Here is a 19,369-nt window from a genome sequence, read left to right as displayed (position 1 = left end):
CGTGAGTCGGTTGCCAGAGAGAGTCGTGAGGAGTCAGTCAGTGGAGTCGGTGGTCAGTTGGTTGAGTTGGTTGCGGTGAGGAGTCGGTGGTGGTGGTCAGTTGGTGGCATTGGTTGCGGTGAGGAGTCGGTGGTAAAGAGTGAGTGGACCAAGAAAGAGTTGAGGGTTTGGACCAGACGAGTCGGACAAGGCCTGGCAAAGCACGCGACGTCCACAGCAGCCACAACAGCAGCTTGGGGGCCTGAACGGCGGTTTGGAGCAGGGCCGTGAAGGAACGGCGGCTGCTAAACGCGCCGGTTGTGCTGCAGGACCCCCTTGGACCTTTCCTCTCCCTCCAGCCATCCACCTCCTGCCTTTCCACCCTTCTTGTGTACGTGAGTTTGTTTTGTTTGTTCTGTCCCTGGGTATTTAATTAAGTCTGTAGGTAAGCTAGTATTTGCACTGTGTCACCTGCGTCTTATGTGTTGTAAATAAACTTGATTGCTCCTTTTTGCTTGTGTGTGTACAATAAATCCAATTACTCTTCTGTCCGTCTTCTCGTTTTATTCCTTTTCTTCTTTGCATTCGTCGTTTTAGTCTTTTCCCTCATTGAGCAGCCGCGGTGCGATCCGGCCAACGTTTGGGTGAAATCGGGTTCTAATCGGGGATCCTGTAACGGTCGCGGTTGGACCATCCGCTCGGCCCATCATAACATCTAAACCGCGATCAGTAACAATATATATATATATATATATATATATATATATATATATATATATATATATATATATATATATATATATATATATATATATATATATATATATATATATATATCAACCAATCAGACTATTCCTCCACTTGCAATCCTCTCACTTTCCTTCACTTTCAATTTCAAGGTAACATAACACCTGGCGAGTGAGCGCCAATGAGGTGTCCCTGCATAATATTTATTTCATAATATTTTTTTTACCATATTTTTACCTCAGCGCATTTCAGCGAGGAATATTATGACCGGAATGGCAGAGCAGCGCGCTGATTCGCTCAGAGCGATCACGTGATGTTCCTTGCCGCCATTAACTCAGTTACGCGTTCGCACGTATTTCAGAGCGAAAAGCGATTGCGTTTTTTCACATTTCAGCGAGGAACATTGCCATTCACACCACATAGGTTTTTTTTCTTTCATCATTAGATCCATATTTTTTGCCATAACGTAGCGCATTATGGCTCTCTCGAGCTCGAGTTAGCCAATCACCTGGGAGCATGAGGCCACGTTGGCCACGCCCACGACACGACGCAGAGTTGCAATCGATCGCTCAGAGCGATCACATGATGTTCCTTGCCGCGCGATTGTGTTTTTTCACATTTCAGCGAGGAACATTGCCATTCACACCACATAGGTTTTTTTTTCTTTCATCTTTAGATCCATATTTTTTTTCAGCGAGGAATATTATACATGGAATCTGAATCGGTGGCAGAGCAGCGCGCTGATTCGACGATTCGCGCGCCCTCCCCCCTCCCCCTCCCCTACCCCTCCCCCTCCCCCTCCCCCCTCCCCTCCCCCCTCCTTCCCCTCCCCCCTCCCCCTCCCCCCTACCCATCCCCCTCCCCTTCCCCCTCCCCCTCCCACCCCTCTCCTCTCCCATCCCTCCCCCTCCCCCCTCCCCCCTCTCCTCCCCTCCCCCCTCCCCCTCCCCCTCTCCTCCCCTCCCCCTCCCCCTCTCCTCCCCTCCCCCTCCCCCCTCTCCTCTCCTCCCTTCTCCTCCCATCCCCCCTCTTCTCCCCTCCCCCCCCCTCTTCTCCCCTCCCCCCCCTTCCCCCTCCCCTCCCCCCCCTTCCCCCTCCCCTCCCCTCCCCCACCCGGCAATGCCAGGTACTTCTGCTAGTATTGTATATAAAATGGAAAACTCAGGTAGCTGGTTAATTCTCATCGAGGTGAAGCCTCGGTCGACCCATACGACTGTCTATTAATTACATACTGTTTGAACGTGAGGTGTACCGGGGTACGTCTATTAATTACGTATTATTGAACCTTGACTACGTCTATTAAGTCTATTAATTACGTATTATTGAACCTTGACTACGTCTATTAATTACGTATTATTGAACCTTGACTACGTCTATTAATTACGTATTATTGAACCTTGACTACGTCTATTAATTACGTATTATTGAACCTTGACTACGTCTATTAATTACGTATTATTGAACCTTGACTTCGTCTATTAATTACGTATTATTGAACCTTGGCTACATCTATTAATTACGTATTATTGAACCTTGACTACGTCTATTAATTACGTATTATTGAACCTTGACTACGTCTATTAATTACGTATTATTGAACCTTGGCTACGTCTATTAATTACGTATTATTGAACCTTGACTACATCTATTAATTACGTATTATTGAACCTTGACTACGTCTATTAATTACGTATTCTTGAACCTTGACTACGTCTATTAATTACGTATTATTGAACCTTGACTACATCTATTAATTATGTATTATTGGAACATACCTTTTAAACATTTATACCTTTGTACCCCTTCGACCGTTTAGATCCCTTTTAACATTTTAGACCCTTTGAACCTTTTAAGACCCTTGATCCCTTTCAGCCATTTTAGACCCCCTGAAGACTTTTACACACTTTAAATTTCGTTAAACTTTTTTGACCTGTAAAAATACTGTTGGAACATACCCTTTAGAGTTTAGACCTTTCGCCCCCATTGATTTTTAGACCTTTTTAAGACTCTTTCGACCCCTTTGGTTGTTAGACCTTTTAAGACTCTTTAGACCACTTAGGCCCCTAGAGCCTTAAGACCTTTTATAATTTAGACCTTTTACGTCCAGATCCGGATACTCGAATTTTTAAAAGTGATTCTTCACCATTGATAGACGGGGGCCAAAACGATATAACTCTATATATACCACTATATATCTCTGCTCTTCATTTAATTATATATTTAACATGATATCTCAAAACGTTTTGGACGAGTTATGACTAAACTTGGTGGACGAGTTGTTTAGGTGACAAGAACAAGCCGATTATATTTTGGTTCAGGTCGGAATCCAGATCCGGCCGATTGGTGGGATACAAAACCTAAACTTTTCATACTTGGGGGAGGTATGCGCTCCAACGAGTGCTGTTCTTGTTTATTAATGTAACTGAGGTTCAGTCTCTCCGAGCTAGTAAAAGCGTACCTGTGCTACCTGTGCTGCGGGATTCCTCGACTCGAATGTCCACGGTGTTTAAAGAACGCTCAGCTCCGGACAGGTGGAGGGGTTGGGAATGGGAGGGGGTAGGATGTGAGCAAGGCGAGGATTGTGCGTGGATTGGAGGAAGTTATGGAGACGGAATCATCTTCCTCGAGGCTGAGACTCGTATATATATAAAGCGCGCGAATCCGGTGGTTGAAGTGAGTGAGGACACACATCGAGTGGAAGAGCGAGGTGAGTGCGACCGATTGTTTGAAAGTACAACTTATTATGTATTTTACAAAGAGATAGCAAATGCACTTACAAGTGGAAATACTACAACTATTAGTACGACTACTGTTAATTATAATTCCCGTTTTATAGGGTCAACCCCAACAAACATATTTTGTCAGTCTTTCACGAGCGGGATGGCCAGGAGTGATTTAATTTTTTTTTCTTTGGTTTTTTTTGTATACAAGATCGAAGCTCGTGAAAGAGCACAAACTCAAACTGATGTTCGAATGTAAATTTGTTCAGGATGCCGGTGATAACTCACCTACTTCCGTCGAGAGCCGTCGAGGGATCTTTGATGCCCACCTGCACGCTAAGCTCCAGAACGGCAGTTTGTAGTTGTGTCGAAACCCTCTTCAATCTATATACACCACTGTATATCTTTACCCAACATTTTAAATCCAACCTGATTTATATGGAATCTTCAAAGTTACTTTCTGGCACAATTTGCATGTCAAAAGGTAAAACGAGCTCGAACAGGTAGGCAGGTGTGTTGGGCATCTCCCCGGTGTTTGTAATTCATGGGTGAGACTGATGATGCTTCAGCCATAAGTTCATATCCTGTGGAAGAATAATACAAAGGAGAGTGTTGAGTTAAAGTTGGAAAAGTTTTGAATTAGTGACAAAAGTAAAAAGGAAATGTCAGTTTCATCAATTCTAGTCTTGGCTCAATTGCAGATCAAAGATCCACTTTTGGGGAATTTATACTTATCTTTCAAAACTACCGGTACAGGTGTACCCAAACTGTTAGGTAGGATGACGCAGAGGTAATTCAATGCACGAGGTCGTACCGTCCATCAAGCGTGCGCAATGGTTGCCAACCTATTGATGTTCGTCCGTGCGTTGAGCGGGTCCCGTCTGCAAGAATTAGTTGTTGAACAGTAAAGATCCCTGTTTTTTTTTTTTAGACGAAGAGTAGGTTAGTTATTGGGAGTACAAAGAACAAGTAAAATTTTTTTTGCACAATTCCTGCCAAAATGAGCTCCAGTCGAACGTCAGTCCTGGTCAACCGGTTCGTGAAAGACTTGGCCAAAAATATCTCTCTCCAGCTAACCGCACAAGGTGAGAATAACTAGGGATGTTGAGGATCTAATTAATAGTACCGAAGTGTAATTATGAATTGGACAATAGTTCAGTAATATTGTGCTTGTCGATGTCATTCCCAGCAAAATCTGATTTGGCTCAAGGTTGCGGACAGATATCTTTACGCAATTCCTTAGCGGACATGTTGGGACTTTTCCATGGACGTCGTGACGGTGTAAAGGTCTATCCCGAAAGGGAACATTTAGTTGAGGACTGATTCACACAATACACCTGCCCGAAGCAATAGAACGTCACACGCACGTGACGTCACGCAATGTCGCACACACCTGTCTATATCTGTCTCACTACCTTTTGAGTGAGACAGATATACTTCTCAATTCTCATCGCTCTGTTACAGGTTTCCAGGTGCTTTTTCAAAGCAATAAAACCTGTTTTCAAGTTTCACTCTGTTTGCAAACTTTCTTGCTCTTCCATGAGCCTCGCTCCTTTGAAGAAAACAAAGCAACTAAAACCACAACCGGTCTCCATTTGTGTTCATTGGCAATAAACAACTTGATTCAAGAAGCGCAAAGTTCATTTCCCTTCGGCCTTTCCTGAGGGCAAACTCGTGCTCTGAGGGCAAACTCGTGCTCCCTGAGGGCAAACTCGTTCTCCCTGAGGGCAAACTTGTGCTCCCTGAGGGCTCTCTGAAACTCGTGCTCCCTGAGAGCAAACTCGTGCTCCCTGAAACCAAACCCGTGCTCCCTGAGAGCAAAGTCGTGCTCCCTGAGAACAAACCCGTGCTCACTGAAAGCAAACCTGCGCTCCCTGAGAGCAAACTTGTGCTCTGTGAAAGCAAACCCGTGCTCCGTGAAACCAAACCCGTGCTCCCTGAAAGCAAACCCGTGCTCACTGAAAGCAAACCCGCGCTCCCTGAGAGCAAACTCGTGCTCCCTGAGAGCAAATTCGTGCTCCCTGAAAGCAAACCCGTGCTCCCTGAGGGCAAACTCGTGCTCCCTGAGGGCAAACTCGTGCTCCCTGAGGGCTCTCTGAAACTCGTGCTCCCTGAGAGCAAACTCCTGCTCCCTGACAGCAAACCCGTGTTCCCTGAGAGCAATCCCGTGCTCCCTGAGAGCAAACTCGTGCTCCCTGAGAGCAAACTCGTGCTCTCTGAAAGCAAACCCGTGCTCCGTGAAATCAAACCCGTGCTCCCTGAAAGCAAACCCGCGCTCCCTGAGAGCAAACTCGTGCTCCCTGAAAGCAAACCCGTGCGCACTGAAAGCAAACCCGCGCTCCCTGAGAGCAAACCCGTGCTCCCTGAAAGCAAACCCTTGCTTCTTGAGAGTAAACCCGTGCTCCCTCAAAGCAAACTCGAGTTCTCTGAGAGCAAACTCGTGCTCCCTGAAAGCAAACCCGTGCTACCTGAGGGCAAACTCACTCTCCCTTAGTAGGGCAAACTCCACTCCCTGCCGCTCATACCTCAACCCTCAGATCGGCAGTCTAAAGCCTCCTCAATCTCTGCAGACCCGGACAAAATCACAGACTGGTCAAACAAGTGGAACATGTCTTTCAATCCTGACAAATCTCACACTCTTACTATGTCTCTCCGAAAAGACCGTCTGGAAAACCCTCCCATCTACTTTCTGAACAATCCTCTCCAAGCAGGACTGTCACTCAAGCTTTCGGGTCTCACTATCTGCCATGATCTTTCCTGGGAAAACCACATTTCCAAGCTGGCCTCCAAAGCCAGTCGCCAACTGGGCATCCTCCGTCGTGCGAAGTCCTTCCTTGGCAAACATGAGCTCCTCACCACATACAAGGCTTTCATCCGCAGCTCAATGGAATACTGCTCTCCCCTCTGGGCTGGTGCTCCTGCCTCACACCGAGCTTGGCTTCACGCCGTTGAAAACAAAGCGTTCAGAATCATTGGAATCTCCCGCGATGAAGCTAACTCCAAGGGCCTTTCACTCACTCACCGCAGGCAGGTTGGTGGTCTTTCTGTATACTACCGACTCCTTTCCGGCCTTGCTCCCCCAGTTCTCTCTGTGCTCTGTCCCCCAAATATTCCTACAGGTCGCACAATATCTGCCTGCACCCCTCTTATGGTGAAACTGCCAAAATCAAGACTCTCTCCTCATCTTCATTCCTTCACTCCTCTTTTCTCCCACCTCTGGAACAAACTCCCTCACTCTCTTCATTCCCTCTCCTCCCTCCAGGTCTTTAAAACAGCTGTTCCCCACCATTTCCTATCTTCCCCCATCCAAAACCTTGATCTTTTCTACCCCCGTTAATTTTTTTTTTTTTTTTTTTGTATACTGAATCGAGGCTCGTGAAAGAGCTAACATTTATTTCACAAACAAATCAACCAGACAAACAAAACACACAAAAAGAGGGAGCGGAAGACAAGATGGGGAGAGAAGGGGAAGCACACAACCACAACATTTGAGAGGAGGGAGAAGTGTGGGAGGGAGAGGGCTTGGGGGCAGGAGGCGTGGGAGGGGGAGGGCGGGGGGGAGAGGTATAAAACACAAGGGGACCGAAATTAGCGGGGGTAGAAAAGATCAAGGTTTTGGATGGGGGAGGATAAGAGATGGTGGTGAACAGCTGTTTTAAAGACCTGGAGGGTGCAGTGGGATTGAAGAGAGTGAGGAAGTTTGTTCCAGAGGCGGGAGAAAAGAGGAATGAAGGAGTGAAGGTGAGCAGAAAGTCTTGATTTTGGCAGTTTAACCATAAGAGGGTTGCAGGCAGATCTTGTGCGACCTGTAGGAATATTTGGGGGACAGAGCCCAGAGAGGGCTGGGGGGGCAAGGCCAGAGAGGAGTCGGTAGAAGACGGAAAGACCACCAACCTGCCTGCGGTGAGTGAGTGAAAGGCCCTTGGAGTTAGCTTCATCGCGGGAGATTCCAATGATTCTGAATGCTTTGGTTTCAACAGCGTGAAGACGGGCTAGGTGTGAGGCAGGAGCACCAGACCAGAGGGGAGAGCAGTATTCCATAGAGCTGCGGATGAAAGCCTTGTATGTGGTGAGGAGCTCAGGTGTGCCAAGGAAGGACTTCGCACGACGGAGGATGCCCAGTCGGCGACTGGCTTTGGAGGCCAGATTTCATTCACCCCAGATCCACTTTTCTGAAATTCCGACTTCTTTCCTGGAAGTCCTGGCAGTGTCCATGTGTTTTATACCCCACTCCTCTTTCCCATGTCCTTTCCCCCCAAGCCTTCTCCCTCCCACAGATCTCTTGATGTTCCTGCTCTCAAATGTTGTACATGTGTGCTTCCCCCTCTCTCCCCATCTTGTCTCCCGCTCCCATTATTTCGTCTTATGTGTCAGTTTGTTTTTTTTGTCATTAATGTTAGCTCTTACACGAGGCTCGATCTTGTATACAAAAAAAGAAAGAAAAGCTCTAGCCCTTCTATGTCTCTTCCTGGGAGATAAGACTCATGCGTTGAATCTCGGAACACCAGCAGACATGCTGTGTTATATGGGCCTGTGTTGGCTATATGGACCATCTCCAGAAATGGCAGCACACATGGTTATATTTCCTCCATGCTGACCCAGGGCATCAACTCGATGGTTTCTGGCATCTCATTTGCGACATTGTGTGCTCTTCACCTTCCTCTTCCTCTTTTGAGCTTCAGATTGTCTTCCCTCTCGTACCTGCTCCATTTCTGTTCCACAACTGAGAGTTCACCTGTCGCCCCTTTTACTCATGATTATAAGGTCTGATAGATGATTTTGCGTTTTGCAATCTTTGTGAAAATAAGTATAAATCATGAATGGTTTTGCAAACGAGGTTGTTGTTTCGGGTTGTGCAACTATTGGTATTGGTGTTTTTGACCAAAGTTTCATTCACATTGATTTTTAGCTCACCTTGAACGTACTTCCCGGGAACTTATGCGATGACGCGTCGTCCGTCCGTCCGTCAATCCATAAACACTTGCAGCTTCTTCTCCGAAACCGCCGATCGGATTGTGACCAAACTTGGCACATATGATATTTGGTATGTTGCAACTCAACCTTGTTCACAAGATTTTAAAATGGCGGTCTAAGGGAATCTATCAGGCGTAAAAGTGGGTCCAGGTTTGGCCCTCCAAAATAGGTATTTAATTTCTTCTCTGAAACCGCTGATCAGAATGTGACGAAACTTGGCACATATGGTATTTGGTATGTTGCAACTCAACCTTGTTCATGACATTTAAAAAATGGTGGTCTAAGGGAGTCTACCAGGCGTCAAAGTGGGTCCAGGTTTGGCCCTCCAAAATAGGTATTTACTTTCTTCTCTGAAACCGCTGATCGGATTGTGACCAAACTTGGTACATATGGTATTTGGTATGCTGCAACTCAACCTTGTTCACGACATTAAAAAAATTGCGGTCTAAGGGAGTCTTCCAGGCGTCAAAGTGGGTCCAGGTTTGGCCCTCCAAAATAGGTATTTACTTTCTTCTCTGAAACCGCTGATCGGATTGTGACCAAACTTGGCACATATGGTACTTGGTATGTTGCAACTCAATCTTGTTCACGACATTTAAAAAATGGCGGTCTAAGGGAGTCTTCCAGGCGTCAAAGTGGGTCCAGGTTTGGCCCTCCAAAATAGGTATTTACTTTCTTCTCTGAAACCGCTGATCAGAATGTGACGAAACTTGGCACATATGATATTTGGTATGTTGCAACTCAACGTTGTTCACGACATTTAAAAAATGGCGGTCTAAGGGAGTCTTCCAGGCGTCAAACCGGGTCCAGGTTTGGCCCTCCAAAATAGGTATTTACTTTCTTCTCTGAAACCGCTGATCAGAATGTGACGAAACTTGGCACATATGATATTTGGTATGTTGCAACTCAACCTTGTTCACGACATTTAAAAAATGGCGGTCTAAGGGAGTCGTCAAAGTGGGTCCAGGTTTGGCCCTCCAAAATAGGTATTTACTTTCTTCTTTGAAACCGCTGATCGGATTGTGACCAAACTTGGCACATATGGTATTTGGTATGTTGCAACTCAACCTTGTTCACGACATTAAAAAAATGGCGGTCTAAGGGAGTCTTTCAGGCGTCAAAGTGGGTCCAGGTTTGGCCCTCCAAAATAGGTATTTGCTTTCTTCTCTGAAACCGCTGATAATCCCAAACTTGGCACATATGGTATTTGGTATGTTGCAACTCAACCTTGTTCACGACATTTAAAAAATGGCGGTCTTAGTGAGTCTACCAGGCGTCAAAGTGGGTCCAGGTTTGACCCTCCAAAATAGGTATTTGCTTTCTTCTCTGAAACTGCAAGCATGATTTCGATGAAACTTGACGACAACCTTCATCACCTGTGATGTCCCAATATTTGTTCACAATATTAGAAACATCAGGTTCTGAAGGGGTCGAGAGGAGGGTGGTGGGTTTCCCCCCAAAATATTTAATTTTTTGGTTTGTTTAAAGTCTTATGATTATGTCATAGTATGATTGTACATGCTGCCCTGCCTCCTAGCAACCATTGAAATTGGTTTAAAATACCGCGATACTGTTTAAAATACCTTCAGTCGGTGTGGTCGTATACTGCTTTATTCCAGCAGGTGAGCGCCCAGGGATATTGCCCCTATTTCTAAACTGTAAAAATAGGGCCGCGGGTCCTGAAACTCACCTGGATCAGGAGCAACAGTTACTCAAACCCCCCACAAACCCCTCAGACCCTGATATTTTTAATGCCGTGAACAAACTTTGGTACATCACGGGAAATTAAGGTTGTGTTCAAGTTTTTTTTTTTTTTTTTTTTTTTTTTTTTTTTGTATACAATATCGAGGCTCGTGAAAGAGCGAACATTAATCACACAGAAAGACAAACCGACACATAAAACATATAACATAGGGAGCGGTAGACAAGATGGGGAGAGAGGGGGAAGGGCACAAACACAACATTTGAGAGCAGGGACCGAGAGACATGGAGACATCGAGAGATCTGAGAGAGGGCGAGGGCTTTGGGGGGGGGGGGGGGCGTGGGAAGGGGGCAGTGGGAGAGGTATAAAACATATGGACACTGCCAGGACTTCCAGGAAAGAAGTTGGAATTTCAAACAAGGTGGATCTGGGGTGAATTAGCGGGGGTAGAAAAGATCAAGGTTTTGGATGGGGGAAGATAAGAGATGGTGGTGAACAGCTGTTTTAAAGACCTGGAGGGAGGAGTGGGATTGAAGGGAGTGAGGGAGTTTGTTCCAGAGGCGGGAGAAAAGAGGAATGAAAGAGTGAAGGTGAGCGGAGAGCCGAGATTTCGGCAGTTTAACCATCAGAGGGTTGCTGGCAGATCTTGTGCGACCTGTAGGAATATTTGGGGGACAGAGCACAGAGAGAGCTGGGGGTGCAAGGCCGGAGAGGAGTCGGTAGAAGACAGAAAGACCACCTACCTGCCTGCGGTGAGTGAGTGAAAGGCCCTCAGAGATAGCTTCATCGCGGGAGATTCCAATAATTCTGAAAGCTTTGGTTTCAACAGCGTGAAGCCGAGCTAGGTGTGAGGCAGGAGCACCGGCCCATAGGGGAGAACAGTATTCCATTGAGCTGCGGATGAAAGCCTTGTATGTGGTGAGGAGCTCAGGTGTGCCGAGGAAGGACTTCGCACGACGGAGGATGCCCAGTCGGCGACTGGCTTTGGAGGCCAGCTTGGAAATGTGGTTTTCCCAAGAAAGATCATGGCAGATAGTGAGACCCAAAATCTTGAGCGACAGAACTTCTTGGAGAGGATTGTTGAGAAAGTAGATGGGAGGGTTGTCCAGTCGATCTTTTCGGAGAGACATAGTAAGAGTGTGAGATTTGTCAGGATTGAAAGACATGTTCCACTTGTTTGACCAGTCTGTGATTTTGTCCAGGTCTTCAGAGAGTGAGGAGGCAGCAGATTGCCGATCTGAGGGAAGAGGAATGGAGCGGCAGAGAGTGGAGTCATCAGCAAAGAGATAGAGAGGATTTTCGAGAGAGTCAGAGAGATCATTGATGAAGACCAGAAAAAGCACGGGGCCCAGAACACTGCCTTGGGGAACCCAGCCTGAACAGGAAGAGGAGATGAGAGAAACCCATTCAGGGCCACACGTTGACGACGACTAGAGAGGAAGTCCGCCAGCCATGCGTGGAGATTTCCATGGATACCAAAGGAGGAGAGTTTGGTGAGCAGAGCGGGGTGCCAGACCGTGTCGAAGGCACGTGATATGTCGAGGGAGACAGCTCTAATTTCCTGTTTGGCATTGAGGACCTCCATCCATTGTTGAGACAGCAGAAGCAGCATGTCCAGAGTAGAGTGACCTGGTCTGAAACCAAATTGATGATCAGAGATCAAGCCATTGGAGAAGAGGAAAGATTTCATATCAGAAGCAATGATGGATTCCATGACTTTGCTGATAATTGGGAGAAGGCTGATTGGTCTGTAGTTTCTAGGATCTGTTTTTGCACCTTTTTTGTGCAAAGCGGTGATGTTGGCTGATTTCCAAGCAGATGGCAGTTGACCTTGAGCAAAAGAGAGGGTGAAGAGAACAGAGAGAGGGTGAGATAGAGCAGCAGAGCAGGATTTTAGGACCCGTGGGCTGATGCCGTCGGGTCCAGTTGCAGAATCAGAGTCGAGGGTTGACAGAAACTTTTCCACCTTGTCAGGAGGAAAGGACACGGAGTCCAGGAGCAGCAGGGTACGACTGGGTATGGTGGGTACAGAGAGGGATGGGTTTGGGACACAAGATTTAGAGGCAAACACAGAGTTGAGGCATTCAGCTTTTTCACGTGCGGAGTCAGCTGTGTAGCCGTTTGAGGTAAGGGAGGGGATGGAGGGGGAACAAACACCAGAAACGGATTTGACCAGACGCCACCAGGATTTGGAAGAGGGAGACAGATAAGAGAGTTCGGTCTTGAGAACGGAGAGATATTGTTTCCTGGCTCTCCTGACGGTGGACACACACTTGTTTCGGGCTTTGTGAAAGGAAATGAGATTTCCTTCCGTTGGATTTGCTTTCCAGGAGACGAAGGCAAGTTGTTTCTGGGCAACAGCCTCACCACAAGATTCCGTGTACCATGGACGGGAGGAAGGGTATGACAACTGAAGACGAGATGGGATAAATCTGTGCATGAGAGAGAGCAATTTACTTTGGAAGAATTCCCAGGATGAGTTGATGTCAGAGGTGGTAGAGATGGGAGACCAGTCCAGATGATTGATGGCTGCTTGAAGACCGTGCCAGTTGGCCTGAGTGAAATGCCAGACTCGTCGACGCTGAGCAGGCTCCCTGAGGATGGTCAGAGAGATGTCCACTTTAACAAGGACATGATCAGATGATCCGATTGGAGCAGAAGAAGAGCAGCAGACATTTTCAGGGAAGTTAGTCATAACCAAGTCCAGAAGAGAAGATGTTCCGTTGACTGAGATCCGGGTCGGGAAATTGACAGATTGTGTCAGTCCCAGTGAGTCGCAGAAGTCCTTTGCTGAGGAGCCATGGCTGGTGAGAGAGGTACCCACACCCAGCCAACTGGCATGATGACAGTTGAAATCATCACATATGAGGAAGAGAGAGTTGGGATGAGTAGATAGAAGTTTGTCCATATCATCAGACAGCGAGATGTAGATGGAGTCATCACTGTTTGGTGGACGGTACAACACACATATGAACAAGAGGTGGGAGCGAAGGGGAAGCCGTAGCCAGAGGTATTCCTGGGGGTGAGGTGGAGAGAGTGCAGTGCAGGGCGAGTGAGGAAGAGAGTTTTTGATAAAGATAGCAACCCCGCCTCCAGGACGAGGCTCAGGTCTATCATACCGGAGGAGGGAGTAGCCCGGGAGAGATACTATGGAATCAGAGACATCATAAAGGAGGAAAGTTTCTGTTAAGCAGATCACGTCTGGTTTGACAGAAGCAACCTGTATGGAGAGATCAGTTAAGTTTGAACGAAGGCCCCGGATGTTTGAGGTCCATACCGTTAATGAAGAGGAAGGGGGAGCATCAGATACAGAACAGGGGGGAGGAGGGGTAGGGTAAGATGTGGAAGAGGTGGAAGAGGTAGGGAGAGCTGTTGAAGGTGTGTCAGAGATTTCAGAATAGCTCGGAGAAAGGGAAGGATGGGGCGGACAAAAGGTTTGATGGTGATTGGGTGAGCCACAATGAGGTGTTATTTGAGGAGGGGGAAGAGCGAGGCAGAAGGTTGGGGGAGATGGAGGTGAGAGTTTGAAGGGGGAAGAAGCGGGGAGGACGCTTTGAGGAGGGGGAGTGAGCGGAGGGAAATTGAGAAGCAATGAGGGTGGGGAGATTTGAAGGGGAGGGGTGAGGGGGGAGTTTGGGAGGGAAGGGACAAGGGGAGGGATTTGAAAGGGATGGGATATGGGGGAGATTTGGAGGGGAGGGGTGAGGCAGGAGTCTAGGAGGGGAGGGGCGAGGGGGCGTCTTGGCGGGGAGGAGTGAGGGAGTAGTTTAGGAGGGAGGGGCAAGGGGGGAGATTTGAAAGGGATGGGTGATGGGGAAGATTTGGAGGGGAGGGGTGATGGGGAAGATTTGGAGGGGAGGGGTTATGGGGAAGATTTGGAGGGGAGGGGTGAGATTGGATTTTTGAAAGTGTACGATTTATGGGAAACGAACATTTATTGCAAAATGAGTTTCTTGTGACCTTCGAGTTAAAAATACGTTTAAGGACGCTGGATGGAGGATGGAGTGCAGGAGAGTTTAGGGAATGTAGAACAAAGGCACTATAGGAGATGGATATTTTTTTGGGATGAATTGATTTGGTGAGCAAGTCGAAAGCAGCCTTTTAAAGAAGAAGAAGAAAAAGGTGTTATAAAATATGACGGAATACATAACTTGAGGGGAAAGTGTAAACATTGAAGGTTAATGAGTGAAAACTATCTGGGGAAATGGGGGAGAAACACGTGGTCGAAGAACGAACGAACGAATAAGAATGAATAAACGAATGAGAACAGAGAAGGAAATGTTTTTTTTTTTTTTTTTTTTTTTTTTTTTGAGTTGAGATTTACACAAGGAAGTAGGCTATGGGTGAAAAGACTGGGAATACAGAGAACGAAAGTTATTGGATCACAAACGACGGACCACTGAGAGAAAAACAAAGCCTCAAGGTTGTACAGTGCACACTGTACAAGGCCTTGCTCGCGACACGGCAAACAGACGATCAATTTATGAAAGATAAACACCGAGAAACAACCAAAGTTGCACACAATAACTTCACACACCGAAAGATAAATACAGTTTCGACAAAATACAATTGTGAACAGACTTAACTTCGAAAAACGTGGAGACCGTGTGGAGCTTCGAAAATCCCTGCCGCCGTCTCCAAGATCTCGCGAGATCTCAATTTCAATTTTAATTGAAATTGTTGTGTAGTTTCGGAGAAGAGAGCAAATACCTATTTTCAGGGGGTCAAAAACACCCCCATAGCTCCCCTTAATGAGCGCAGATTTTGATGTGGTCAATACACCTTCGTTAGGGATCAGATATGAAGCTTGTGGCCAAGTTTAATCAAAATCGTGTTTGTAGTTTCGGGAAAGAGAGCAACTATCTATTTTGGAGAGACACACCTCCCCCTCCCATAGACCCCCTTAATGAGCGCAGATTTTGATGGGGTCAATACACCTTGAAACTTCTGTCTAAGTTTCATCAAAATCGTGTTTGTACTTTCAGAGAAGAGAGCAAATACCTATTTTGGTTGGTCAAACCCTTACCCCCTCCCCCTCCCATAGACCCCCTTAATGAGAGCAGATCTTGATGCGGTCAATACACCTTCATTAGGCTTCAGATATGAACCTTGTGGCCAAGTTTAATCAAAATCGTGTTTTGGGTTCAAGCGATAATGATTGAAATGTTTACACACTGAGTGACTCACTCAATGACTCATTCACTGACTCACTCTGACTGACTCACTCACTCACTCTGACTGACTCACTCATTCTGACTGACTGACTCACTCACTCTGATTGACTCACTCACTCTGACTGACTCACTTACTCACTGACTGACTGACTCACTCACTTTGACTGACTGACTCACTCACTCTGACTGACTCACTCACTCACTCACTGACTGACTGACTCACTCATTCACTGACTCACTCACTCACTGACTGACTGACTGACTCACTGACTGACTGACTCACTGACTCACTGACTCACGCACTCACTGACTCACTCACTGATTCACTCACACTGACTCACTCACGCACTCACTCACTCACCGACTTACCCACGGACACTGCTCGATCGCATAAGCTCACCAGACTGAAGTCCAGTTGAGCTGGACTAACAACTCACAACTTATATGCATGAGCACGTGGTGTTCTGCACTAGAGTTTGAATCATATAAACATGTCTATATGACCGAGTGAAGGAAAGGAAAATATCCACAAACTTTTATTTTGTTATTTTCAGTTGAGAATTTTAACGGATTGAAGAACGAGCTCGTGTATTAGCAAAAATTTACATGCCAAGCACGGATTGGTTATTCTTAGAGGTGTGCAGGTGTAGGTGACTGCCCGATAGGCCCTGGGTATTCAAGCCATTTAATCTCGCCGATCACCTACCCGATGACCATCGGAGTGGGTATGGACCCAAATTCATGGCTCAATTCCAAATGGCACTTACAGTAACTGCTATGTCATGGTGTAAACAAGTCTCAGGAGGAGCTCCATGGAGAAGCACGTCATTAACCTGTCTACGTCATGTGAACATTAAAGGGTCCAAGTATATTTGCCAGGTTAGGCCCAGAGCCCCTGGATATAATGACTAAATTCCAGGTACGGCCTAGGTACAATTAGGGTTCATGATGAAAGACTTAAACGTTTAGATTTTGTATTCCAAAGCGAAACCAGAAAGCATCTGAAAATGCAAAGCCCGTCCACATCCGTTTGTATTTAGACGTCTTCTTCTTCTTCCATATGCTCAAAATAACGAAAACAGTTTATTTTTAAATTACCAAATGAAAATTGATGATTTTACGCAGCCTTGACCTTTGAGCTTTAGATCTAAAAAAAAAAATCAGCCTCTAGCTTTTAATTGGTGAAACAATTCAGTTACTCAATATGCAAATTCTTAGAATTTCAGGTCAATTGGATGAAAATTGATGATTTTTGTACGCTGACCTTTGACCTTTTGACCTTTTAACAAATTATTAATTTTCCTTCTCTATATTCTCATAATAAAGCTTCATTGAAAATTTGATGGCAAAACTCACATGGTGAATTTAAATTTCAGGTCAATTGGATGAAAATTGATGATTCTTTGTGACGCTGACCTTTAACCTTTAGACGAAATTATTAATTTGTCATCCATATTATAATAATAAAGCTTTGTTGAAAATTTGGTGACAAAACTCAAATGGTAAATTTAAATTTCAGGTCAATTGGATGAAAATTGATGATTTTCGGTGATGCTGACCTTTAACCTTCAAACAAAATGATGAATTTGTCTTCTCTATATTCTCATAATAAAGCTTTGGTGAAAATTTGATGGCAAAACTCACATGGTAAATTTAAATTTCAGGTCAATTGGATGAAAATTGATGATTTTCGGTGATGCTGACCTTTAACCTTCAGGCAAAATGATGAATTTGCCTTCTCTATATTCTCATAATAAAGCTTTGTTGAAAATTTGATGGCAAAACTCACATGGTAAATTTAAATTTCAGGTCAATTGGATGAAAATTGATGATTTTCGGTGATGCTGACCTTTAACCTTCAGGCAAAATGATGAATTTGCCTTCTCTATATTCTCATAATAAAGCTTTGTTGAAAATTTGATGGCAAAACTCACATGGTAAATTTAAATTTCAGGTCAATTGGATGAAACTTGATGATTTTCGGTGATGCTGACCTTTAACCTTCAGACAAAATGATGAATTTGTCTTCTCTATATTCTCATAATAAAGCTTTGTTGAAAATTTGATGGCAAAACTCACATGGTAAATTTAAATTTCAGGTCAATTGGATGAAAATTGATGATTTTCGGTGATGCTGACCTTTAACCTTCAGGCAAAATGATGAATTTGCCTTCTCCGTATTAACATAATAAAGCTTTGGTGAAAATCTGATGACAAAACTCAAATGCCATTGAACATGCATGTTACTGTAACTTCACCTGGCTAATGCTGTGTCTTGTGGCCCAGATGAAACCTACTCCAACTTTGATTGTATTCTGCCTCCTGGTGGTGCTTCTTCCATGCAACAGCAGTGCAACTTCCGCAATGCAGGTGAGCAACGACCATGCTTGATCTCTCCTCGGATCCCCTATTATTCACTTCCCTGAGAATGCCACCTTCATAGTAAAGTTGAAAATGTTGAAACCTTTGGTGCAATTTTTCCTGAAAAACTGCATTCCCAGTGTCATCCTTGTCTCCTTGCACCCATTTCCCTGATCCGCATCTTCTTCAGCCTTGCTTCCTGTGCGGCCCCGACCATCCATCTCGCTACACGATGACCCAATTTCGTTGGGGGTGGCCTTCGGCCCATCGGGGAAAAGGAAAGCTCCTGCCCCATGAAAAGCGATTGGACTTTTCCCCACTCACGGCTGAAAGGGTGAAGGAACTTGGTGAGGCCCTCGAGGATTGGCATCGCTGGCCACGCTCCGCCATAGATCGTCCGGGCAACTTTGCGCGCCCATACACGATGTCCCATTTCCGCTGGGGGAAGCCTTCCGGGAAGAAGAGGAGGCCCATCAAAATCTGGTTCCGTGGAAACAACGACAGTTCCACAACGTCCAAGAAGCGGCGCGAAGTTCATTCGGGTTTGTTCAATCTGCGGAATATTTGAAGGAAAACCAAGATGGAAGATATCTAATTGGTTGGAAGAAACAAAAACCACAAGTTTCATCGACAATGGTTTTGGCACAAAGAAGTGTTTTGTGCAACATTTTTACATCATTTGTGGATATTTGTAGATATAAGTTTAAAATGACTTGATGTGTCGGAACTGGCATCTCTGTTAGGTTCGGGCCTGCAGGTTATGGAGACCATCCTTGTCACCACCTTGAGGTGTTGGAAAATGTGTGTCTACAACATAAGTAATACATTCCTTTATTTATCTCTCCACCTCATGGAGTTTTGTCTTTTTCACATCGTTATTATATGAATAAATTGAGTGCATACTAATTATTCTGTCTTCTCATACTGTATCATTTTCCTGCACAATTTGAGCAATGCAGCAAATATATTGATATTCCGTACGGTAATTTTTACGGCATAGCCTATTGGGCAAAGCCGTCTAGAAGATTGTTTGTCCGTCTGTATGTATGTATGTCTGTCCCCTCAAACGTATACCAATCAGAGCTGAGGATATGGTCACATGACAGGGTGATGTCATTACGTCTGATGTCATTATGGCGGTACAGCGGCTGACTCTCCATGCTCCGCCATTTTGATTTATATGCCGTTCATGCCGAACATATCGTCGAACCTTGTGTATATCACAGTCGCCATGCTCTACCTTTACGATTTTCATTCAGTGTGTAACACAAACAAACCGATTGTTAAAATGACCATCAAATATCGAAAGCATCGGTGTTATGTCTCTTCCAACGACACAGTACGTATAGGCCTTCGGCCGCATGCCTCACCTCCGGACCGCTTCGGACAAATTAAGCCCAGGTTTCTTAATACAGTAGTGTATCGTTTCAGTATTATCGTTTTCGTAATAGTAATAATAATAACTAGCCGAAACCCGTGGAACATCCATGGAAGGGAGGATGTGGTGTATGGATAGAGTGTACCATTATGGATGGCATAGGGGATTTGCTTGTCCGAGTAAGAGTTAGGAAGAAAGATGAGAATGAAGAGTGCGTATATGAACAACGTATTTATTGCAATCTACTTAAATGACAACGCTACGATATACTTTTGAAAAATGAATGGATTCGTAATAGGAATCGGCATAGCACCACTCTGGGATTGTCCACTCA

General features: G+C 45.4%; 1 protein-coding gene across 1 annotated transcript; it reads left to right on the top strand.

Moving 5' to 3' along the window:
• Positions 1–3,374: 3,374 nt before the first annotated feature.
• Positions 3,375–18,554, top strand: LOC137438434 (pro-opiomelanocortin). Its single transcript, XM_078767882.1, has 3 exons — positions 3,375–3,433; positions 17,583–17,666; positions 17,848–18,554. The coding sequence occupies exons 2-3, from the start codon at positions 17,583–17,585 to the stop codon at positions 18,223–18,225; spliced, it is 462 nt and encodes a 153-aa protein (XP_078624008.1). The 5' UTR covers positions 3,375–3,433; the 3' UTR covers positions 18,226–18,554.
• Positions 18,555–19,369: the final 815 nt, after the last annotated feature.

The sequence above is a fragment of the Myxine glutinosa genome, chromosome 13 (genome assembly GCF_964187855.1).
Source record: "Myxine glutinosa chromosome 13, kmMyxGlut1.1, whole genome shotgun sequence".
In the NCBI taxonomy this organism is placed as follows: domain Eukaryota; kingdom Metazoa; phylum Chordata; class Myxini; order Myxiniformes; family Myxinidae; genus Myxine; species Myxine glutinosa.
Note: the sequence above shows the minus strand (reverse complement) of the source record. Positions and strands in the feature narration are given on the sequence as shown.

Bases quoted from the DNA above. Each gene is read 5' to 3' on its own strand.
- LOC137438434 (XM_078767882.1), top strand. From the start codon at position 17,583: ATGAAACCTACTCCAACTTTGATTGTATTCTGCCTCCTGGTGGTGCTT. The intron at 17,667-17,847 runs GTGAGCAACGAC...CATCTTCTTCAG, and splicing joins GTGCAACTTCCGCAATGCAG to CCTTGCTTCCTGTGCGGCCC.